At 38.6% G+C, this 26,763-nt stretch overlaps 1 protein-coding gene across 2 annotated transcripts in view; it reads right to left on the bottom strand.

The window, feature by feature from the left end:
• The window catches only part of CDH7 (cadherin 7), a 190,546-nt gene that overhangs the window by 88,107 nt on the left and 75,676 nt on the right, over nt 1-26,763 (bottom strand). For both annotated transcript variants that reach the window (XM_027118717.1, XM_027118718.1), the window contains one exon: nt 23,981-24,386. In XM_027118717.1, coding sequence (XP_026974518.1) covers nt 23,981-24,190 — 210 coding nt within the window. In that variant the 5' untranslated portion in view covers nt 24,191-24,386. The remainder of the gene's footprint in view (nt 1-23,980; nt 24,387-26,763) is intronic.

Raw genomic sequence — 26,763 nt, 5'->3', positions numbered from 1 at the left:
CCATTACAGAACCACGAATTTCTCCTTTTTTAGAACTCCTTAACCCCCAAATTTGGTTTTCAACCAGGCCCATTTTCTTAGCAACATGGAAAATCTGAACTTGGATAGGGTGGCTGTATCCAGAGTCTTATTAAAAACTTTGACTCTCATGAACTAACCATCCGGGGATGGTTTCCATCTTAAGAAAAGCCGGTATAACTCTGCTTCTCCTTCTTCCCTAAGGACACAGAAATAGCACTATGTTATTCTCTAGATTACACAGATGTCTAGCAAATGGCATCGTGAGAAAGGTCTGCCTGGTCAGTGAAGTGGTGACTTCCAGGAAGCTGTGAACCACTAGAAACTCGAGCATTTGTACTAGTTGAGCAGAGCAGCAGATGGCCCCGATGAGCTCTGAACCGGATTATCTCTAAATATACCTGCTCATACCAGCATGGCTTACAGCTGCCAAAGTGAACTCTACACATAACGTGGCAAATAGCGTTTCTTCCTTCCTTCTTGCTTCCCTTCTTCCTTCCCTCCCTCCCTCTCTTTCCTTCCCTCTCCTCTCCCCCACCCCACCACCACTTTCTCTTTTTTAATTTCAGATTTTGTGTGTGCGTTATTCAGGATGAGCAGTTTGATAAAGCCAGCTTAAATTCAGTGATGATGACCCCAAGTGCTTTCCTGTTTTAAAACTGTTTGGTAGGGCTTCCCTGGTGGTGCAGTGGTTAAGAATCCGCCTGCCAATGCAGGGGACACGGGTTCGAGCCCTGGTCCGGGAAGATCCCACATGCCATGGAGCAACTAAGCCCGTGTGCCACAACTACTGAGCCCACAAGCCACAACTACTGAAGCCCGTGAGCCTAGAGTCCGTGCTCTGCAACAAGAGAAGCCACCGCAGTGAGAAGTCTGTGCACCCCAACGAAGACTAGCCCCTGCTCGCCGCAACTAGAGAAAGCCCACGCGCAGCAACAAACACCCAACACAGCCAAAAATAAATAAAATAAATTTTTTTTAAAAAAGTCTGTTTGGTATTTAAACTTCTTTGATGATTTGAGCCAATAATGTAGAAGTTGGTATACAGTCCAGCAGAAATAGCTCTAAGTAATGAAAATTCCACTGTGCTTGAAGGTTTTTGAGGAGAGTCATGTGCCTTAGTGGTACTTAATAAATGTTCATTGAAATAACCACCTATTATTTCAGGTGCCCATTTTATACCCAACTCTGCACCAAACCAGCCACAGTCTGGACAGTTTAACTTTAATACGTTGTTCACTTGATGAATCTGGATCGATTCCTGATTTATACAAACTTGTTTTGTGTGTGTTCAAACGAAGGACAGAGTAAGGAAAAATGAAAAAACAAAAATCTTTAGAGCTAATATCTACCTTTCTTCTTGCTTAAGATTTTAAGGCAAGATTTCAGTGCTTTCATTTCACTAAGATCGATCCCACTGAAGAGTAAAGGTGATTTACGCTTCTCCATTCTTCACACTAACTGGTTACTTCCTTTGCCTTGAGTTTCACCAACTTATTCAGGAAATACATCACCCCTACATCTACGGAGTGCAAGAGTCCTATTAGTCTCAGTCTACTCAGAAACTGTAGTTTCTCAGCTATATTCATCTGTGGAATATATTTTAAAAATACTTATATCAGACCATCTGCTCAGTGCTGAGAATGCAAAAATGAAAGACAAAGATCCTCCCTTAAAGAGTTCACCCGAGAGAAGAGCCAATTCCGCAAGCAGGGAATTATAGCTCTGCCTTTTTACACTACTGTCCTTGCCTTTATGTATCTGGACAGCCCATCCACTCTTTTATAGTGTAGAAATCAAAATTAAAGCAGCTCTACTTTTGTTTTTCTTCTATCTATACCTTTATCACTTAGTCCCAATCTGAAATTTAGACTAAGATTTCTTGAAAATGTGTGACTTGTATTTGATAACCACTCTACATCCTCATGCTTGTAAGAAAGTTTCTGTCATATCTTGTGGAATGAATGGCAAATACTAAGTAAATTTTTGTTAAATTACATTGAACTTATACCAAAAGAACCTCTACCAGTGAAACAGAGCAGGACCCTATGGTCCTTCCCCACCATGTACTCCCCCCGTCTTTTGTTTGTAGAAAAACTTTAGCCAAAGCATAAATTCAATCAGACAAGTGAGAAAAATGCAGAAGCAAAGCAGAGCAGTTAAACAGGACAAAATAATAATAGTTTAGTTATTCAGTAAAGTCAAGGGCTATCCATAGGCCATATCCTCTGAGTCATTTTGTACATACTGAAACTCCCACCAGGTGGAAGAAGTTAACTACATGATGACCAGACTGCAGCCACGACATAAGCCACAATTCCAAGACCTGGCCTCAAAGAAATGGAAACAAATCCACTCTGGAACTAAAGATTAACTATACTCAAAACAATCAAGATGACTCTGATCAGACCACTGCATGACCAATTTCCAGACGACTGTCAGAGCTGACTGTGCCGTTTCTGCATGTAGCTCCCTCCCTCCGCCTATACACCCCTGAAACTCTTAAAAGCTCTTTAAAAGCTCTTGCCTACTGACTGTCATAGGAGTGTCAGCCTTTGGACACAAGTCCACCCTCTCCCCTCTGGGTACTGGCCTCCAGAATAAAGCAACCTTTCCTTTCCACCAACCTTGCCTCTCAAGTATTGGCTTTTGAGCAGTAAACAGCCTGACCCCACTTTTGATAACACCAGCAGCAACAAAAACAACGCAGAAGTTAATAACCAGCTCCCTCAAATCAAAGTTTCAGTAATCTTCCTTAGACCACTGAGCACCTAAATATATGTTGCATAATTCAATGAATTTAAAACATTAATTAAATGAAATGTTTTGCAAGAAAAGCCCTTTCTATTCATATAAACATGCATACACACACACATATCAAATTTCTACTAAAATTAAAAATACATACTTTTTAGTAAAAATTTCCAAAGTGTTTCACGCATGACTTTCAACCTGCATATGTCAATAAATGTTGCTAATGATAATTATCCTTAATTTGTTTTGATAAAAACATTTAAAATATAACAGTCTTTTGTCAGAAATAATGAGTTTTCAATGATGGGTATGAAACCAAGGAAATTATTTGACCCAGAGAGTTACCAACGCTGAAAGCTATCCTTGTACAACATGATTTTGAACAAGAACCCAATCCCTTCAGAGACATTATATTAATATATTCAATTAAACATTTTTCAGTAAAGACTTCTGGTTTGCTATGCAGAGGTGGGTTTACTCTGAAGCTAACGCACCTTAAGATTTTAGGCTCCACAGTTGCATAGGCCATTTCTAAGACCCAAGGGACTGGGGGGAAATGGTTGGCTTAGCAATGTAATTACAATTTTGTAAAACATCCAAAAGCAACTGTTACATTTTTTTCTTGTGAAGCTTTAGGACCCACAAAACATGTACCTTTTTCGGTTATCACCTTTTTCAATGTTAGGTATGCTCCTGAAACATCATATATCATATCAAAATGTTGAGCTTGAAAAATACTTCCTCATCCCTCCCTATTATACAGTCAGGTACATTCACTGTAGAAACACAAGCCTGAATCTGTGTTAAATGCCACGGTGAAAATTTCCTCATTACCAATTCACGTTATAACCATGTTAATGGGAAGCATTAACTCAGATTTACTACCACCATTTACTTCATGTCAGGTAATATCTCCGGGCCTAGGGAACCAGACTCGACATGCCAATACATGAGAATCATGTAGCTGCAATGAACACTATAGTTATTTATAACACATTTTAAAGTGAATGTTCAGTATCTTATTATGTTACTTTAGAAAATTCTTTTGCTCTTTATGATCAAACATTTTATTTCTTCTATTTAAAAGTTTAATTTTTTTGTAATCTTTGTTTTATTTCCTTGCGTGGAAAATAACTCTCCTTCTAAATCAAAGTACTTTACAGTCACAATGGTCATGCTTTTTCTTAGACTATCAAAATCAGAGTAAAATACTCCCTTCATAATATATACAATGAACTCTAAAACCAATGACCCTAGGAAAATGATATATATTTGGTTCCCTAAACACTATTAGACATTTTTCCATTAAGTCTTGTTACTTGAGTTTCTTTCCAAGGATTTTAGATGTTCTCCTACATATTATATAACATCTACTACATTGGGAAGAGCTGTCTTGGAACAATGGCTAAGAATATATTGTTAATGTATTTTCTACAAGCATTGAGTTTAAGAATGAAGTTCTCAAATGACCAGAATTTGCCTCAACAATAACGCAATGAATTCCATGCTATCACTTTAGCCAGACATATTTTTACTAAATTACACTGAACACAGTATATAATCTCTACCAGATTGCCGGCATATTTTAAGGAAATGATCCAGTTTTCATGTTGTCTCTATAGATAACTATATATTATATTTGTCCCTTTCGTCTGAGAATTATCCAATACAAATATGTATATTTTTACATGACATATTAATATGGCACATATGCTTGTTTTGTGTATGTCACGGTTCTCTAATAAATAGTATAAAAATTATGATAGATGCAACATATTGGATTTGGTCAAATCATAGTTTAAATGCATTGCTTTGTAAGTGGATCACTGCAATAAATTAACCAACTTATAGTTAACTGAGGATCAATCCAAAAGCCATTCATTGAACTGTAGTTACTGCAAACATCATAAAAGAACACAAGTTCAATTTCCTAATTATCTGTTTCTCCGCCTGTCTGTCTAGTGAATAGGTTGCTCCAGAAGGGACTTATGATGGCTTATAAGGATGCTAAGTCCAACAAGATACTAAATAAATGAAGCAAGGCAACACTAGAATAATAAATGTGGCAACACAAAAAAGGTTCAGTAATAAGAGGGAGTCAAAAGATGCTACCAGAACTTCTTGTCATGTTGTTCTTTGTGGATGATCAATTAAACTCGAAGCATCCGGAGAGGTCATGGGCATTCTCTCTCCAACAGTCATGAGGACATGTTTCTGAGGACATTTTTTCTTTTCATATATTTCAAGTGCTTTGTCATTATATCAAAGAACATTTTACTAAAAGCAATTACACAGAGGCCAGGTGGGCTGAGCCCCGCCTTCCTCCCTGCGCTCATATGCTACTCACTCCAAACCAGCCACAGCAGCCCTTTCTAGTTCCTCAGACAGATCAAGCCACCCTCTACTGCTTGGATTTACTTTCCCCAGGTGTCCACTTGGTTCATCCTGCACCTCCCTTTGGGCTCTGTAAAAATACTATGTCCAGTGAAGCTGACCACTCTTTAAACAAATTACAACGTCGCTATGGACACTCTTTATACCATTCCCTTATGCATTTTTCTCTAGATGATTTGTCAGAATCTGTCATGCTCTATTTTTATCCATTTGATCTTGCCAGGGTTCCCCGCTAGGATATAAGCTCCACTCTACTCTTGGTGTCTTACTCCGTCTTCGGTTTCAGCCGTTATCACTACACCCTAATTGTCTCTGCTCAGAATTTCCACCAAGAAAGCCTGATAAAATGTGGTGTTGCACAATTGTGAACACTTTGCAAAGTCTAAGTCAGCGATCCTCAAGATGTTTGCTTCAACCCACCAAGGTCCTCTTGAGGGGCCATGAAGAGGTGGGTTAGAATTTCCATCTGTACCACTACATTTTCCATAGAAACCCTTTGCACCACAAAGGGCTTAGTTAGTGCTAGAGTTAGTGCTAGTACCTGACTAAATTTGGTATTCATAAGCTAAAGCTAGGATGCAATTATCATTTATAGACTCTAACTCAACATTCTACAAGAAATCTGGTTGCCATGATACAGTGCAGTGTTTTTGCCAACCTCCTATATCATATATGCACATGCAATGAATTGAAAATTCTGCTTTCAGAAAGGATGCTGTATTATCTCCTACATTTTGAGCTTTTCAGAATTTTCAACTATTGATGTTCTTGCTTTGTCATTATCTTACTGTTAATTTATCTTCATTGACATCAATTTACTTTTCCTCTGGTTTATTTATTTAGGGGGATTAGTTACCTAATAATTGGATGTTAGCGTGTCCATGCATTATGGTCCAAAACATGACTCATACATATCCTCTTTGCTAAAGTAGATACAGCTTAACTTTGTTATTCCTAGATTCCATATTCATGAATTCACCTACTCGTTGTCATTTATTTGTTTGTAGTCATTTGTGGACATGTGCAAAGCAGCAAAAAACTCGAGTCTCCTAGTTTGCCCATTCCTAACCAAGGTTAAACACTCTGGCTTTCCTGTTTCAGCGCTCATATTGTAAATAAGTGCTTATTTTGCAGTCTATTTAGTGCCACTCTTTTGTGTGCTTTTTATTGGTGCTTTTGCTATTTAAAGTGGTCCCCAAGTGTAGTGCTGAAGTGTTCGTAGGCACAAGAAGGCTCTGATGTGCCCTAGGGGGAAAAATATGTGTGTTGGCTAAGCTCTGTTAGGACATGAGTTATAGTGCTGTTGGCTGTGAGTTCAATGTTAATCATCAACCACATATATATCAATACATATATCACATATAAGTTATATGTTATATATAAAATAAGGTGTCTTTAAACAGAAACACACGTAAAACAAGGTTATGTGTTAATCAGTTGATGGAAATGTTGTGACCAGAGGCTCACAAGAACCTAACCTCTCATGTTCCCCAGGATCAATGGCTCAGTATTTGCTCATTCAGTGTTCATGGCAACTGTATAGAATATAATTACCATAAATAGTGAGAATCAACTGCAGAAACATAACCACCCATCCAAAGGAAAATTTTGCTCCATTTTAACACTTTTGTTATCCTTATATTTCATTTCTACCTACAAGTAGAAATCAACCAATAGGATACTTAGAGACCAAGGACGTTTGCCCTATTTAAGATAGTACCTCTCCCTCTTAAGTGCCAGACAGATATTAAAATGTGGCAGAGGAATGGTAAGGAAAAGAGGGAGAGAGGGAAGAGAGGAAAGGAAAAGGGAAAGGTGAAAATGAAAAGGATTTGGATTGCACATATGCTGTTATGTATTCCCTTCTGATAACATCATCTTTTAAAATACCTAAAAGGTTGACTTGTAAACACAAAATTATTTTTTCGTAAGTGAAATAGCTCTAAATTTGTACCAAAAACCACATTCAAGTATATAAAATGCTCAAGGTAAAAACAGTTATCGTATGTACGTTTGCATATATTTGCGTGAAATTTATATGCATGGTCAGATTATATTCATGATATTTTAGAGAAAAATATAAATGTTGTTAACCTGATTTCTTATTTAAATTGAAGTTTCTCTTCTCAATTACATTTTATCATCTACTAACTGTGGTTGACATAAAACTTAGTACATGTATATAAAATGAAAGGTTGAACAGGGCCAATCTAAAGGACACTAAGCACCACCATCAAATCTTTCTGAGTATTCAGTGTCAATTCTCTGATAAAATGGCAATGGTACAGCCATAAGACAGAATTAAATTCGAGTTTGGCAGATGTTCCTCTAAAACACTACAGAGACTGTCAATTCCTCCCATTCTATCTCCATCTTGGGCAGTTACTTATCTATATTTTATAGCTCCACGGACTTCCAAAAAGTATTGGGGAGGACCATATGTGGCTCAAGTGGAGACCACAAGTAGTACAACTGAATCAGTGTCAGAGATTTGGGGAGGAAAATCCTCTTATTGGCTTCTCTGCTGAAAGGCCAAGACTAGATGCAAGACAACTGAGGATGCAAAATCTAAAGACGAATGCATTCTCGATTTTAGGCAAGTGCTAACCTTGACCTTGTGTTTCCCTGACAGCAAGAGCCTTCGTAAGGGTGAGGGGCATAGGGCACAAAACTTAAAGCGGTACTCATTCTCATTCGTGTAAGTTCTGATGGTAGAGAAATATGAAGGATGGCATGTACCTCCGGGAAAAAGAATACACCAGTTTCTCTATGCAGTTTTCTCCCATTTGGGTTTTGTAACTTAGCCCATCATGTTCATGTGATACCGTATGAGTTCAGGGTGATGAGCATTGGAATCAACATGGCACCAGCTCTTGATAAAAATAATAATGCCAGACACTTAGGTAAGCTTAGCATTTTGTTGTAGATCAGCCAGCATGAAGTAAATACAAAGGAAAAGTCATTGACTCCCTGAAAAATACAGATTAAAATAACTAAATGGCTGATTATCAAAGCAGAAAGAAATTTGAGTGAATTTAGTTTCTCTATGCAGACATTGTTACATTGCCAACAAAAGGGGCACTCATAATATTCTTAGGTACACTTATTTTTTAATATAAGAATATGGTACACTTATGTACCATATTTTCATACACGTGTTTTAAGTTGAATAATAGTTATACTTTGGTGGTCTGTGGGAGCAGGGTATGAATTATTAGAATTCTCACATCATCATGTAGGGGATAAAGTAGGAAGATTACCCCCAAGTTATGGGATCAAACTGCAGTGAAGAGTTTGTGAAGCCAGAATATGTATTCTCTCCACTCAGCTAGATACTTCTATTTAGATGGATACATTTGCTCCAAGCTGAAGGGTTTTTCTTTTCACCTAAAGGCAAGCCTTACCGTAGAGATCATGTAATAAGCCTCCTATGAGCTTTTGGGTGGGTTTAGCATTCATTTTATCTGGAAACCTTGAGGATTTTCACGTTCAAATGTATAGAATTTGCCCTTAGACTCATGCAGCTTTCATTTGGATACAGTCAACTGACTTGATTATTTTTATATGTGAAGAAATACTTAGCTACGGAAGCATTTCTTCAGCTTTATATTTTAGAACTGCATTTTAGGAAGTCCCTCTCCCCTTGTACCACACATCCTTTGGATGATTTATTTCAGCATCCTGTCTTTCATTTTATTTATTTTTTTAAAAAGGGAAGATCATCTCCGGCCTTCTTTTTCCCTCTGGCTTTTCTTTAATTATACTGTAGAACACCTGCCTATCTGAATGAATTCCTCTGAGAAGACAATTCCTAGAAGACTAGCAATATTTCCCAATATGTACCCTCTGTGTCCCTCCTTCTGTGTGTAAGTAAGGCTATCAAAATTGCAAAATATTTGGTCTCTCCTTATTTATCTTTCCAATGACACACATATACCAAAAATACCTGTTTCTACAAATATTAAATTATATCAAGATGTTCAATCCCCTTTCTTCCCTCAAAATGTCAGAATTCCACTACTCCAAAAATGTTAGGCAAACAGTATTAATTCTCAACAGATGTTTAAATGCTACCATATTTGGAACAAAACTGAATTAATCAAACTCAGTTTCTGAATTCAGAACTTTACGGCATATAGGATGGGTAAACCTTAACAAGAGGTTTGAGCCAAACTTCAGACTAAAGGAAGTTCTGACCTCAGGCATAATCTTTAAAAAAGAAAAAAAAGGGAAAGAAAGAAAGAAAATTAACTGAGAGATTAACAAGCAATCCCATTTGTCTAGCTCCATTAAGCATCATTTTTCTTCAGCAGAATCCTAATGGCATTGGAATCTCTTGCCTCCTGGGAAAGTCTCAAAGATGTCATTAGCTTTCTAGATTTGGAAAGTATTTGAGAATAAAACAATCCTGTGTGTGTGTGTGTCCTGCCCTTTCTTCAAATCTGTGGTTTGAAAAGCTGTCCTATGGAATTTTAAATCTGATTTGATTCTGAATATGTAAAATTTAAAATAGTAGCCAAATCCTTAAAGTGTTTTTAGGGTATGTATCAAATATTACTCATCAATAATGACCAAGAGAAAGAGACTGTCCAAGTGTACTTCATCAGTAATTACCAAAAAAGAGTATATGTGTTGTAAATTCTGTTCCTAACCTAATATTGTATAAACATAACTAGTAACTGCTTTTCCCATCAAAAGTAACTGTTACTTAAGGTTTAGTATTTTATACATCTCAAAGTATTTTAACAGATATTGTCTGTTGGAGGTTCGGAGTCCAACTCTGTGGCGATGGGAGATTCGGCACCACCGTCCCTTCATAACAGATGAGCACACAAGGAAAGGAAATTTAAGACTTGTCTGTGGTCATGAAATGTGCCAATGTGAGAGATGCTGCTTGGGTTTCTACTTGTTTTCTCCTTAGACTATAGGTTCTTTTGAAACTATGCTTTAAAAGGAAAACACCTAACTCAGGTCAATTATAGAAAGTAGTGACGGACAGCAAAGTAAAAACATGTATCACTATTAACAATAACAGCTAACCCTTCATGAATGTTTCGTATGTATCAGAGATGAAGTACTTTACATGTTATGTTATTTAGTTCTAACAACTGTATTACATAAGACCTATTATTAAACCCATTTTACAGAGATGAAGCTGACAGAAGCTGAGTACAGTTAACCCTCCAAATCCACAGATTACGCATTCCTGGGGATTCAGCCAACTTCGAGACCCACAGATAAGGAGGGCCAACTGTACTAGGCCATTTTATATAAGGGACCTGAGCATCCTCAGACTTGAGTATCCTTGGGATGGGGCAGAGGGGGTCTTGGAACCAATCCCCTGCAGATACTGAGGGATGTTATTTCCAAGTAAGTGGTGATGGTGAGGGTCACATTTGGATCTCCTTGCTTTATGAATCTGAGTTAGGATTTCACAACTAACTAGGCTAAACTCCCTCTCAATGCACTGCCATAATCTACCAATTCATTACCATCTGTACTAGGTAATATATCCAAGGGTGATCATGTAAAATGCAAACTGTCACATAATTTCCAATTCCCTATGAGAAAACAAAACAAAAATCTTCCCTCTTATTTTTCTAAAGCCCTTATCTGTGGGGTTTAATCCCCATTTTCTTTTATCCTCTACACGTTTCTTATCAGACAACCAACTGAAATCATGCTGCTATCTTCTGTGTTGAACATTCCAGAAAGCCGCAAAATAACCAATCTCCTTCCCCCCATCCCTTTTCTCTTCCTTTATTTCCTTCAGTTGGGTTTACGGCAGGCTTTAAAACAGTGCCAGGGCCGTCATAGGAGTTCTGGGGATGGTAAAGTCTGTGACCCCAGGTCATCAGGGTGGGATAACTATCATTCAAAATCCAAACTTGTCTCCTGGGCCCCATGTCTTTCCAGTGGACTAGGCTGTAGCCTCAAAATAGGCTGAGAAACAGCAGTAGCTTCAGACACTCCCAGTACAGCCTGAGGAAATCATGCTCACTCGGATTCATCAGTCAGAAACGTGGAAAACGCCGTGTCCAGGGCCCACGGTCTGTCCGATGTGTTACTGATGCAACAGGCTGTCTCTCAGCCTGGAGACCTGTCTATGCCAAAGTATTCAGAGTTCTTAAAACTGCCCTAAATGTACTCTCGAACTTCTTACCGGAACAGTGTTTGGTACTCTAGTTATATAGGCTGTATTTATGCAATGTTTAGAATGACATATTAATAAATAAAGCAATCTATTTAAAAATAAACAAAAAAATCTATGGAAAAGGCTCCTTTAACTTTTAAAACCGAAGCAGAATGCTGAGACACCTGAAGGAACGAGTAAGAGAAAGCAAATACCAGCAGTGTGTGCAGGAAGCTTTCAGAATGTGCTGAGGAAGAAGAGAGACTCAGCTCCTCATTTACCACTTTTTTCCTGAGGAAAAAAATATTTGGAGAAATTGGTTTTGGCTTTCCCAGTTAACATTCAAGTTTACTCTAGCTTCCTCTTAGCATGTTCACTAGTTATTTTATGATCGTATCTATTTAGTCCAAACCCTGATTTGTTCCTACGCTGTTTTCCTCGAGAGATAATGATAACGCTGTTAACAATGACAGGCCACGCAACCGTGTCTTGCGTTAATGGCACAGTTCACATTAAGGGAAACAAAAGTCATGATTTTTCTCTTTTGAACTGATTGGACTGGTTATAAATGATCGAGGTTTAATCCTGATCATCATATTTCAGGACGTTGAGAAACATCGCTGAGTCTGAGGAGAGTTCTGGAAACCATGTCATAAATGAAATACCTGAGTTAAAGAGTTCTTTAGTCTTTTCAGGCACTCAGTTTAAATGGGGAGAGGGGGTTACCAAGCAGCTGCCTTCAGATATTTTAACAGCTAAATATAATTCAAGTTCCTAAAAGCAAGAGTTGTCCCAAAGCTTAATATCATCTCACACCACCACTCATGGCATCCCATGATTTCGTGCTTCCCATGCAATCAACAGCCATCCGTCCTGAACATCCAGGCACGACGCTTGGTCCAGGCTCGATGCTTGGGAGTGGACGTGACCCCGTTCCTCACCAAGCTGACTCACTTTTGGAAATACACTCCCTCCCTTTTACACTTTGTTTTATGCTTTCATATTTACCCTATCTTTCTCTTTATGCTCACCGCAGCCTTGTGAGGTTACTGTTGTTCCTATTTTATAGGTGAATGACATGAGAAAAGAAGGTATCTGCTTGAAGTCACACCATTGTTGAGTGGCGGCCAGTGCGCAAACCCAACTCACGTGACTGTGAATTGTGTGTTTCCACCACACTTCCTGTCCCGACTAAAACACAGACCTGAGGCTGCCTGATCAATCAACCATCGGGGTACTGTACAAAGAATTCCTGAATTTAGAAAGAGACTAGAGCAAATGAGCTTTAAAGTTCCAAGCAGATCTACTCTGAAAAAGAATTCAAGTTAAAATAAGAATATATTATTTTTCTTTTTGATGAAAATATTTGATTTGGGGTTGGCCCAAAAGTTCGTTCAGGTTTCCCTTTAGATCTTAGGGAAAAACCTAAACGAACTTTTTGGCCAACCCAATATAAAATTTCGAATTCAGTATTAAGGACATGTGATTTGGAAAAAGAAAAAAAAAAAATCATTATATGTGAAACCGAGCAGGACCCTGTAGGGCTCCCGGGCACAGAAGGCTTTCTGTGTCCCCATTTCTTGTTTGTAGGAAATAGGCTTCAGCCTCCATGACGTTCCCTGAGCTCCAAAGGACAGGTCCAAACAGTTGCTAATCGGGGAAGGGAGGGGATGCAGAGACAAGGGAGGAACAGTCAAGAAACAATAGTGCAGCCTTGGGGCAGGGTCCTGGATCCCCCTCAAGGGATACACATAACAATATCTTTGAGCTCTTCTGAAGAAATAAACCCCCCAACAAATGCAAGATGTTAACTACTTGATGAAGCATTCTTTGTTCCAGAGATGTCACAGTTTGATAACCTTGAGAACCACAGAAGCTCATTAGGAGACCACCTGAGGCCAGATTAAAGGAATGAAGGCCCTGCACACACCCTGATCCTTATCAGCAACCCTGCCCTTGAACCAAGGCCATAAAACACCTCACCAGATCCACCCCCAGACTGGGACACACAGTTTTGAGGGCATTAGCCTACTGTGTCCCCCTTTGCCTGGCAAAGCAAGAAAGCTATTTTCTACATCACCCAAAACTGTGGCTCCGAGATTCTATCTGGCACTGGTGCACAGAGGCCAAGTTTTAGCATCATATGTGATACTGTGTATCTCGTGACCAAAATTACACAAAATACTTTTTCTTTCTTTTTTGTTTTTGCTAAATTCCAAGAGAGGTCATTGCTTGAAAAAATAATAAAGAGAGCTACTGCATGACTGTTGAAGCCTCTCACGTAGCTTAAACTCCTCCCCCCACAAAGCTTCCATTTCTCCTACACATTCTCTAGCTCTGGACAGAAAGTTAAAACTAGAGGGCTGTGGAAAACTAGACTTGATCAGTGTGCCCAGAGTTTACAGAAAAATCAAACTTAGACATAAGTCAGAAGCCATAGACAGTGTGAAGAGAGTAACACTGAAAAAATATATATATATATAAAACATGATATTAATCATGTGAATATTAGTTCCCTTTTGTTTCTCATCATAAATCCCATTGTGAAATCTTAATTGGATCTGAAGCAGAATGCACTTCTTTCTCTGACCCTAACCCTGACTCCTCACTCATTTGTATATATTCTCCATCATCAACTGTACTCACATTTCCAACAAATGATCTAATCAGTGGGAAAAAACAGTCTTGTTTCAGATCATTACACTCCACAACTGCTCTCCCAAATTCACTGAACACAGCGTTATGCCATAGCCAGAAGTCTATTTGCAGGTGTTACAATGATTAACCAAAAAGATACCTTATCCTCTGTAATAAGGCTTGTATTTTTACTTTCAACGTCAAGCTTTGCAATACTATCCCATCATTCGACACGAATCTTTGAAAAAACAATTTTCCAAGGTTGTGTACCTACTCGACAATTCAAGTCACTTTTATTTTAGACATGGCTCTGTTTCTTTATATAGTCCATGTATGATTTTAGCATTACAAATGACCTCTCTCCATGTGCTACAGTCACGTGATTATTTCTCACCTGTTTCTTCAGTAATCATCTTTAACTGTTGATGGCTTCACTTTTCTTAGATAGAATTAGGTTGAATCCCAATGCCTAGAGCTCACCAGTATCTGCTTCTCCTGAATAAGCAAAATGAGTTAGCCACCTCAATTCAGCTGTTATGATTCAGCTGAGAAAATTATACAAACTGTTAAGGAGAGAGTGTATGAAATACAGAACTGAGTTTCTCAGATACATTATGAAAAAGAAAATGTCAACTTTTACTTCTTCATTTCAAAGAACCAAGTGCAGAATGTGTAATCTCTCACTCTCCACACAGATTCTGCTTCAGTGTGGACCCTTAAATGACTCACAAATCAGAAAAATCTAATTTAAGTATGGTTTGACTAATTTCACTAGTGATCATCACAAATCTTTCAAACTCACATCTGTTGAACATTATGTATGTGTTGTCCAAATCTTGATTGTGTGTTTTCAGTTAAATACCTTAAAACATGTCAGCATTTTAACTAAGAAGACAAGTAAATACCCTAAGGGAAGCATTCTTATCAGATAATTGTGCACTGTTTACACACACAACTTGCTGGAATGATGTTTATCATTTTGGTTCTTGTAATTACCATTCCTGTAACACAGCCCCATCTTGAGAAATTACTCTTCTGCATTTATCTTACAGAAGACAAGGATTCTAGCTTAACTAGAAATGTAGATGGCCTCCCCATACTACCTTGGTTTTTTCCCCCCAGATCATTTGGGCACTCTGGTATTTGTTGGTGTGGTGACAGGAGAGACAATAATCCCCAGGCTTTTGTTCTGAGAAGACCTAAGGCTGGCTGAGGCCAACGTGAGTATTTTCCTGACCATTTCCTTTTCTCTAGCTATTATTTACTGGAATGTGTTCAGACCTTCTCTTATATTGAAATGTTAAGCCATGAGGTACAAAAGTAAGCTAAGCTGAGGCTTGAGCCTATCTTGCTCCATCTTTCCACACCAGCTCACTAGAGTACTACACTGCAGTGCAGGGCCAACCAGCTACCAATGCTCCTAATCTCTTTAACCCCTTCAGGGATGGGCTAATGGTCTTCCCACTTGTTTGAAGGTGTACTTTTATCAGTGAAAACTCCTTAAGTGTATTATATATTTCATATACCAAAAACTAGAATTTTTTAAAGATGAGATTATTTTTAATTGAAGTCCTAAATATTTTCTTTCTAGATTCTCAACAGTTTGTGATTTTTCCATACCCTATTCTGGAAATTTCTGTTCTAGGGTTCATTTCGAATATTTCTGTGTCCTGGCTTAAATACCATTTTAATCTCTCCATTATCATGCCCTATTATTCTAACTATGTTCAGTTTCCAGATTTATTAAATTTTAGGAAGTAGTATGTAATAATTTGAGAGCCCTTGTAAATATATCTATCCTCTCTTGAACATATGCCATTTTTTTTTTTTTTTTTTTTTCCTGTACGCGGGCCTCTCACTGCTGTGGCCTCTCCCTTTGTGGAGCACAGGCTCCGGACGCGCAGGCTCAGTGGCCATGGCCCACGGGCCCAGCCGCTCCGCGGCATGTGGGATCCTCCCGGACCGGGGCACGAACCCGTGTCCCCTGCATCGGCAGGCGGACTCCCAACCACTGCGCCACCAGGGAAGCCCGAACATATGCCATTTTAAAGGTAAAGGTTTCAAAAACATATGTTAAGAGGCCTTGATAATAATGCAACTAAATCTGACACTTTGAAGAAAAAATTATTTTTATAGACATAAAACATCTTATTAACATTTTTCCAGAAATTTAGTTTCCAGATTTGCCTTCTAACTCTTCTGAATTATATCTCTAATGACTGTCCCCTTCCTCTACTTATTGTACTTCCAAATGTATCTTTCACCTCATCTCCAATATAAGAACTCCTCCTTCCTAAATCACAAGGCTTTTCTGAAGATTAATCAGTCCTGACTGTGAATCAGAAATGTTATAGGCTCTACCAAGAATCATTAAGAGAAATTCTCATTACTAAATCTTTCAAACATTAAATAGAATACTATTCATTATTTAGACTTCAACTCTCTTATGAATATATTAAAATGTAAGACATTCGACTGCATTCTCTTGAGCTACTTCTGACAGTACCTATTATTTTCCAAAGCAATGTTTTATTTATAATCATGAGGGTTAAATATTTGTGGCACACTGTACAGTATAAAACAGTTCTTTATATTTTGTAAGCAATGGGGGAGAAAGCACTTATTTAAGTATAGATCAGTAGACATCTTCTTGGGATCCTAGACTACAGAGAGCAGTCTTGCATGGTTCAGAAGAAAAAAAAAATCAATTTGTCTGAGACATCCTAAATCGATGTGCTTTTGAGAAACAAGATCAATTACTACATAAAAGTATGGATATTACCTGACAGCATTTTAGATTTAAATTCCATCCACGTTTCAGACAAACCCACAACCTCATCCTAAAAATGGACAGTGGACCTTAATGAATCATTCAATACACATCCCTCAAACCAGCGGTAATATTTATTCGAATCTGTAACGACAGCTTAGATAATTTTATACCTCCCTTCAGGATTTCGACACTTTCAGACGTTTTTTCAGCAGAAGAACATGGCAGATACCCCCTTGACCAAGTGATCAAAGTGAACATCAGTATGAATGAGTCCTAGCGACATCCTGTGCCTCCTGCCAAGATGTAGTGAGGAAGGTGCACCACCACTTCTGTGGAATTCTTGCCCTAACTATTGACACATCACCTGACACGTCTACAACAGAAAGAAGCGTGAAAGTAACCCAGATTGTGAGAGACTCTACCAAATTACTAGTCAAGAAGGACAAGAGATGACTTGAGGAGACAAGACAAATGCAAGACGTCATACTGGATTGGCTTCTGCCAGAAAAGCCACTTTACTGTAACAACTGGAAAGTTCTGAGTACAAGCCCTCGATGAGTGAAGGGTACTATACCAATGTTAATTTCCTAGTTTAAACAATAGGTACAGTCACGTACAATGCTAGCATTCGGAGAAGCTGGGTCCTGGCATGATACGTCGCAACCTATATGTAAGTCTGAAATGATTTCAAAATAGTTTTAAAATTTTACCTATGTGATCTCTATTTTACAGGTGAGAAGATTGTAATTTATTGCGTTTTAGAGCTTTGCTCAAAATAATGAGGAACTTGCCAGTATAAGCCAGGGTTTCTGCTTACTGATCTTTCCACTATATAAAGCTTTCCACTATATAAAGCACCCAATAGTTTTAGAAGACTCTGTCCTACTGGGTTTTTTGGGGGTTTTTTGTTTGTTTTGTTTTGCTCTTTTGGCCACGCTGCACGGCATGCGGGATCCCAGTTCCCCCTGCAGTGGAAGGGTGGAGTCTTAAAACACTGGACCGCCAGAGAAGTCCCCTGTCCTAGTTTCTAAGAAGATAATCCCCCCACCTTTTTTTTTTTTTTGTCTCTGATATGGAGACTGAATAAAAGGATCATGAAATCACAGAGGTTTTCCAGGTATCCTCATGAAAGCGTTTGTTCACAGACCCGTGAATTAGTGCCTCTGGTTTACCCACCTCCACAGCTGTAGATCAGCTGCAGGACTGACTGTTCTCCATCTGGTTACCTGCTTGGCTTAGCAACCAGACTGAATGTTATGAAAGAGGAGAGTTTATTTTTTTAAACTCTTTTATCTAGCACAGTCCCTAACACAGAGTAGGTATTTAATAAGGATTTGAAGAAGAAGAGAAGGAAGGGGAAGAAAGAAAACACAGGATAGGCTGCACAGCATGCGAAAGATTTTAAGCGCATTTATACAAACGACTGTTTCTCTCCAGTGATCACAATCATTATGACAGATAATCAATGTAAATCAGACAAAATGATTAGGATGAAATTTCTCCCACTCTAGTACTCAACTATGTACGCTTAAACCGGCAAAGGCTCAGTGACTGTCCTGCTCATCTAATTCTGTCATTTATCTTGATGACTTACAGACACCGCTGCAGATTCTGTGACTCCGTATCAATGAGCACAGCATAGAAAGCTGACCAAAAAATTATAGTGCACTTACTATAGAAAGGCCCCACATCATCCTTTTAGTTGGTATCTTGTCTTTGCACTTAAAAACTCAACATAAATACAATGTAAAAACACAACGGGTATAGACTGAATTTAACTTTTCTTTTATGGTTTTTGCTTCTACCATCACCAAATGGGTAACACGTGTGTATAAACACACACATTAAAGAAGACAGCATTTTTAAACGATTTTGGTCAACACAGACACACAATCAGAAAATAGAGCCAATCTAGGCTATCTAGTTTGACTATAATTAGGTTTATAACCGTAAGTCCCTATCCTCCAACTTTTAGTTGTGTAGTAGCACATGTAAAGTACTTGGTAGCTAACTACAACCTTCATTTCTAACCTAAGATAACTTTGAAGAGAAAATAAGCTATATTAAACTGAATTAATGGTAGGTGTCTGCATTTTAGTGGCAAAGCCTGATATATTTTATTTTCATTATGGTTTTGAAAGAACATACAAAGACTTGGGGTTGTTGATTTTATGTGGAGAAAATGCATTTACCACTTGATAGTTATACCGGAGTTTTATAAGAGCTAAAATTAGCTGCAAAAAATATTTCTAGGAGTCTGAACTTATTTGCATCCCACAGAGCTTATCCATGTCCAAATTCCTTTTGAAGCCACCAGGAGTTCCACATTTCTACCGGCAAAGTAACAAGAAGATAAAAACAAGGGTGTTCACAATTCACTCTGGTTATAAAAATGTTATGAAAATGGGTTTCCTATGCATACACAAGGAGAACAAACTATTTGCTTTCCTCTAAGACTGGAACCAATTTCAGGTAATCTACATATTTAAGAGGATGCTTTCGCTGTTTTTTTTCCCCCCGAAATCTATAAAATGTAAATTTTACCATGATATAAATGCTCTTCCCTAAGTACTTAATATTGGGGATTATTTTCTTTTTGTGTATCTAATATGAATTAGCCCCGCTAAGGAATCTCATTTGTAACCCAATTCTTTTAATGCAACCTCTTTTCAAGATGAAAATTTCTTTTCTGGAACACTGAACAAAGCTTTGGTGATCAGGAGACAGAGAATCTCTTGGTGAGAGATATGGCTGAGGTGCAATTAAATGCATCAGAGATGCTCACCAACACTTTGAGGCCAGGTGAAATTGAGAGCAGAGTGAATTCTATACTGCATTCCTCTGTCTTTGATTTCGACTAGGGCAATAGGCATAAATTCTCCCTGAATGAGGAGGGAAGAACGGGGAGTAGCAGGAAAGACAAGACTGATGTTAACAGCTAGAGAAGCAGACTGTGGAAGAGGAAGGAAACACACATTTCAGTGCAAGTGATGTCCTGGAGCACAGCAAACGGCTGGCAGCCCATTATGGGGAGCAGAAATGAAAAACACTTAACACCTGGAACTGAGGCTGGGTGGTTTTGTAGACAAAATTTTTTGTCAGAGGGTTAGGGGACGTTAAGTGAGAAATGCCAAGGTGAGGAAAAGACTGGACTACAAAAGTACAGTGTGATGCAATCAGATGGCTGGAAACTGCTATTTCCTATGCACTTCGAGAGCCAGGTCAGGGTGATACAAAGCCACAGGGAGAAAAGGATGGCCTCTCCACTTCATTGCCCCTGTAGAGGGACAAGAAAACAGGTACGGCGGCAACTAAGAAATACATTTAAGGAAAGGTGCACTGTTATTCTTTAAAACAGAGCTCCATACAGCACGGTGACTCTAGTCAAATACATCATGCTGCACATTTGAGAAAGCTGCTAGGGGAGTGGGGCTTCAAAGTTCTCAACACAAGAAAAAAATGTCTAACTATGTAGTGACCGGTGTAAATGAAGACTTATCGCGGTCATCATTTCTCAGTTTACACAAACAGCAAATCATTGTGTTGTACACCTGAAAATAATATGTCAATTACACCTCAAACAAGAAAAAGAGCTCCACCAGAGTAATGACTAATGACACCTTCCTTATGTCAACACATTGAGACTCAGCAGTTTTTCAACTGGCATTACAAGAAAACGATGGGATGCTAACGATAAAGCTCAGATCCTAACCTAGACCAGAGGTCTGTGCCCTGGAGGCTCTTGGTGAGGGTTCTAGAAGCACTCCTGGCCCTTTCCAACAGACTGTTCTACTTTGGTCTTGAGTTATCACGTTAAACAAACTCGGTAAATTGGCTAAAATAATAAGGTCATAAGCTATCTTGGGACCTCTCTATCCTCAATGTCTAAAACACCAAATTTTGTTTAAGTGTAGAATAATTTAACAACTTGTTGGGCATCAGCCATTAATATGGTCTCCAAATTTGAAGGCTAAAAAAACCCCTTTAGACATGATTTCTCTGACACTTAAGTCCTTGTGTTTAAGGACTGAATCATTTACCCACTAACCATATTTTTGCCATAGTCTTATCCTATACAAATATAAAGACAAGCTGTATTTCCATTCACATCCAACACAGACCGCTCCTCTAATAAACTGCATTAAGTTTAAAATAATGTCTACTTTCATCTGAAGGATCACAAATATAACACTGGACACAACACAATAGATTATTCACAACCCTGTTAATTTATAATTAAAAGGTAGTGAAATAAATATCATGATGTCTAGATTAACGTATGTTCCAAATATTTTTATCTCATTATTTCTCAGTAAAAACACGAATTACAGACATCATTATTCCCATTTTAAAGATGAGGAAGCTACAGTTTAGTAATAGGCAACTTAACCAAAATCATACAACTAGTAGGAAATGCCTGAGTCAGCAATAAAACTGAAGTCAATTTGACACACACTGTATGTACCCATTATGCAATTAAATAAAGCCATCAAGTTTACCACGGTCATCATTTATATTTTCCAAATTACCCAAATAGCTATGTTTTTTCAGGAAGACTCAGAGTGTAGCCATCTAACCAGCATAGGTTAAATATGCATCTGTGAAAAGTAAGGATTAGGTTCCTTCTTTTCTTCCCTTGCTTATCTGCTTATCCATTCTTCCACTCTTCATCTAGAATTTTCTGTTCTCTCAGTCCTGTAAAAACTTCTGGTCATAGCCATTACCTCCCTCAAGATAAAAAAAGGAAGATATATCTATTGTACATACCCAAGTGATCAAAACTGGACTGAAGTCAAAATTATTCCTATAACTCTGCCTGTTCAGACCACCAACCTAAAAAAGACTCATCATCTCAAACAACCTAAAGGATTCACGTTCTCAGCCACCTTTTCTCAAGCGAATGTAAATCTCTCCTTTTAAAGCCTTTCATTAGTCTGCTCTATAAATTCTGTTTCCATCTCAAATTATTTTATTGCCCCTTTTCTGTACTTTAATCAATTCAGAGTTTTTTAAAACCTATTTCCATCCTGGGCTTCCCTAGTGGCGCAGTGGTTGGGAGTCTGCCTGCCGATGCAGGGGATGCAGGTTCGTGCCCCGGTCCGGGAAGATCCCACATGCCGCGGAGCGGCTGGGCCCGTGAGCCATGGCCGCTGAGCCTGTGCATCCGGAGCCTGTGCTCTGCAATGGGAGAGACCACAACAGTGAGAGGCCCGCGTACGGGGCGGGGGGGGGGGGGGGGGGAACCGGAACCGGGGGAACCTATTTCCATCCTGAACATTTATACTGTGAAGGACAGTATTGAACTCCTCATATACAGCATTCAAGAGATAAGAACAAACTTGTCTCCTGCCACATAAAATCTGCTAAACGATTGTCTCTGATTAATTGAAAAGGAGGCACAGAATATGTGCTACCTAATCAAGGAACCACACAACTTCTCTTAGAAAAATAACAACAGTGCGTAGCCCAGTACCTTCACGTGCATTTGGAATTTAAGTAGCCTAGAGACATGCATTCATAACTTTAAACTGACTTACAGGGATTATTTCGATATAAGCATTTTAAATTGTTACGGTGAAGGGTACAAAATTTAAAATAAGGTTTTTTTTAAATTACACTGATTTCAAAATGTCAACCTCACCCAAGCAACTCCATTTAAAACCAAATTAATGGAAGTATTTTAGTCGTGTTTAGAAAATTGGACACTTGTACAAAAGCGTGATTTCACCTAATAACTACAGATCCTTATGAAGTAGTTGAATTACTATAGACCTGTCCACTGAAAAAAGTTTGATGAATTTCTCAAATTTTCATTAAATATGAATGAAATTCTGAGCTAGATTCTTAGTCACTAACATTGCATAAGGTTACTGCTTTCACTTGATTTACAAGAAAACGAGAGAGATGGAGAGATTTAATACATGTAAAGTATAAATGCCGGTGCTACTGATAACAGCAGAATGGCTATGAAAAGAAATATATACATGCACCAAAAAAACAATTGTGTACATCCTTTCTTAGGGCAGAAAAATGCTACGACCAGGATAAAAGAATTCCTAATCCACACCCCCAGAAAACTTTAATGTATTCAAATCCTTTTGTTTACAACACAGTATCAGTATTTGTACAAGACAGAGGCTTTCAAAGGAAAACAAACATATATATAATAAAGATTACCTTGACTTATGTAGATACCTATCAAGAAAAATAGATTTTTCACCCTTACCTAAGGTCTATTCAAATGAAACGATGACCCACGGAATAAATTGCAAAGATTCTTCCTCAACCATTCACAGCTGAAAATATACTCAGGGAGAAATTCCTCAGTTTGCTGTGCTTCACTTTATCAGGAATAGATGCATAAAACTGACAGTGAAAAGCATACATGCAGATGTATGCATGTCTCGCCAACACACTCCACTTAGAAACCCTCCACCAGTGCGCAGAACCAAGTTGAAAACGCTCAGGAAATCTTCACAGACATGAAAATAATCAAACCCGCAACAGACTAGAAAGTGGGAACACAGTACCAGGATGGTCGGGGAAAAGGCCACGCCCCCTGAAGCACCCTTCAGTTCAAAAGGAAGCCCAGATACACAACCAGAAAGAAGCTGTGAAAAAAAAAATCTCCATCTGGCTACCAATTGGCCGCCAAATAAATACACCCCAAACTGCCCGCTGTTGGTCTAATATCACTTCTCATGGACTTCTGTTCACATTCATTTTTAACCAAAATGTAATTTTAAAAAGCAAATTTTAAAAATCCATTAAAACAAGACTACCACTAAGAAATGTAGGTTTGAACTGCTCGTGATTTAGAAGCAATAGGCACAGTAATTACACTTCGCAATTTTTAACTGCAAGTATCAGAAAAGGATATATAAGCATAAGTTAGTATGAGCATTATTCAACTAGGAACCCCCAGAAAGAAGCTCAAAAAGCAACTGGCTGGAAGAACCCACTACTCTTCATTCATTAGTGAATATTCTTGCTCTCATCTTGGAAATGACAGCTTTACTAACATGCCACAATCATGGTGAACTAGGCATCTGTAGGATCCTCACCTGTTCCTAGGAATAAAGCATCACTCCCTAAATTGTGGCTACACGGGATGAATAACACCTGGATTACGGTTTCAGTGTGGCTCATGAATGCCAAAAACCTCGCAATAGTTCGTGTTTTCCACCCCCAAAGCAAAAATTAGCAGTTCTCCATTCAACCATACACATTCACAACAATCATTTGTGACTTCGAAAGGCCAAACGCCCTACCTTTCCTACATAGAGGGGGTCTGAACCCATGTACTCCTCCAGCACAAAGAACTGATTCCACACCCAGCTGCGCTTGGTCCGGGACCTCCCTGATTGGAAATAGGGCTTTGATCTGGACCTTGAGAGTTCTGCTTGACTCATCCCAGAAAAACACAGGAAAAGAGCTATTAGCTGCAGAAAATGGCAGAACTCCACTTTGCCCAACTTCATCTTTTTTTTTTCTTTCTTTTTCCTGTGTAAGAAAAAAACCTTGACAAGAGAAAAGGCACAGTTCCAGTTGGCTTAGTAGCTCTTGCCTCCGGCAGGGTGTCAGCTGGGAGTCCAGAGATAATAATTTGTAGAGTGTCCGGTTGGGAGAGGTTACAACTGCTGAATAACCTTCGCCAAAGAATGGTGTAATAGGTACCTACCAGAACAAAGAGAAGAGCGGGTGTCAGAAACCGAAACACACAATAACACTTAATTTCCTTTCATTTACTAACTTACTCTTGATCTTCCCAATATATTATTTGTATCATCATTAAAATATGAATCATAAACATAGATATAAAATTGCACAAACTGGTGCCATATTCATAAATGACATAAATACTGCTGATGCAGAATTATCCTGATTCCATAACACAACCTTAACATTTCGTGGCTCTTCTAGTGCATCCTAATTTTGAGCATATGATTTAATACAAATGGAGCAACACATCAGTTAAAAAATCATTTTAATGCTGGCGGTTATTTTTCTTTTCTATTATAGTCAGTTTCATTCGCTGGTATTAGAATATGAAAGCCAAGCAGCTCAGAGCAGTGGTTTAACCAAATGGAAAGGACAGATGCTGGCTTAAACCTCTTCTGTGAAACCGTAAAGAGAAATAAAGAGGTATGAGGTGCTTCAAAACCGGTTGATTGATTCTGAGTCACAGAACACCAGCTGTTTTGACGTGTTCTGATTTGATTGTGATCAGCTGAAAAGCTCAGTGGTTTCCAATTTCTACCCTTCAAACTTATTGTCACGTGTGCTGTGTAGCATGTTCCGTTATTCTATTGCACTGCAGTTATTTGCTACTTTACAAATATTCATTGAACCTCTTGCAGCATGGCTTGTACATAGTAGGGTCTTTCTCCATCAACATGGATGGGGTTGAATTATATTGATCATCAGAGGGCTGAGAAGACTCTATTCGTAAGCCTGATTCACAGTTCTATGCACCCAGGAGGTGCCTTAGCAGCAGCACAGAGAAAATCTTTTACCCTAAAGTCTAGTTATTTCAGTTACAGAATTCTGATTATGCAAGAGATATACAATCAGTTTACAAAACCAACTTCCCAATACACCCCAAAACACAGAGGAACGAAAATGTATGACAGTGTTCACTTAAATCACTGCATGTTGGTTTATGAATTCATTTGACAACCTATAAATAAATCAACAATGGGATAATTAAGGCGAAGGATTAACACTTTTTTTTTTGAGGAACAGGAGAAAAATCGTTTTAAGAATATGAAGCCACACGATAGCTCCCGACCATGCAGAAAATACACTATCTTTAGGCCAACTTTTCCATCCTTCTACCTTCTTTCCTGTAACAGCAATGTCTGCTACTCGTGAAATGATTTCTGACAGTCAAATTGCTTATGGAAAATGCCATATATAGTACAAGGTGAAATGTACTAAACGTGTTCAAATAGTCCACACAACTGGAAGAAACAGGTTGCATGTACTCTGAGTTCTATTCAAATGAACATATTCCTGTTAAAGATACCTCTGTAAAGCTGTGAAATTCCAAAGGACATTCCAGAATAACCCACGTAAAGCTAACTGATGTGCTCTGAGAACCCCCAGAAAGGATAAACTATTACTGGAGCATATTAACTGCAGTCTGTGCACTGAACACCGTCTCCTAGAATCCAGATCTCCCCTCTGATGATCAAAAATGAATTTGGTCCATTTAGAAATCACTCTAGAAGGGCGAGTTGTTCTACCCTTAGAATTATAAGACGTAACTTGGGGTCATCGACTGATATTCCATTGGAGGCCCCTCAGTTAGGTTGGAAGTTCGTTGTAGGTTGGTCTTAGCTAACCCACCTAAGAGACAAGTTACCTGTCTCAGTTTACCTGTAGTTAAAGAAGTCAAGTAAATACTTAACCTAGGAAATGTGCACTGGTGTAGGGATTCGTCTGTGATGACTGGGAATCAGGACCAAGGTACTCGTGGTGAGTGGCCTTTAGTGGAAGCACAGGGATGGGCACGGGGTCCCCTTCACAAACCAGGTTCCTGGGGATGGGGGATGGGTGGGTTAGGGTTGTGGTGACGGGACTGAGACCAGCACAAGACCCCTTCAGCCAAAGAACATTTCCAGTTTCACCACACTCCTTCCTCAAGAGACAATGAATTTTCTCATAAAAACAAGGCCATAAATGCTTTGGTCCCTAAGACAAAATGTTTTAAAATGTGCTATGGCCAAATGATGTTATTTAGCCTACTCTATGGATTAAGGGAACTTGATAACATTGTTTCAGTGTGAAAATGTACCCAACCTCTAAAAAACTAAATAGCAAATGAACTTTTGGGAATTCTCGATTTGGGGAGTTGTTGTAATTAAACACTGGTCAAGTCTGCGGGCACATGCCTCAGACAAAGATTCAAATTCTGAGACTGTCATGTCTTAGCTATGTGATCTGGGACAAGATTTTTAAATTCTGAGAAGTTCCAGAGATGAATCCTCAAGTCTCCCACTTATAAAATGAAAATGTTAATAATTTGATCTAATTCATAGGATTAAATAAG

The sequence above is a fragment of the Aethalodelphis obliquidens genome, unplaced genomic scaffold (genome assembly GCF_003676395.1).
Source record: "Aethalodelphis obliquidens isolate GAN/ISIS:26980383/991018 unplaced genomic scaffold, ASM367639v1 scaffold19, whole genome shotgun sequence".
NCBI lineage: Eukaryota > Metazoa > Chordata > Mammalia > Artiodactyla > Delphinidae > Aethalodelphis > Aethalodelphis obliquidens.
The sequence above is the reverse complement of the archived record's forward strand: the minus strand, read 5'-3'. Positions and strand labels throughout refer to the sequence as shown.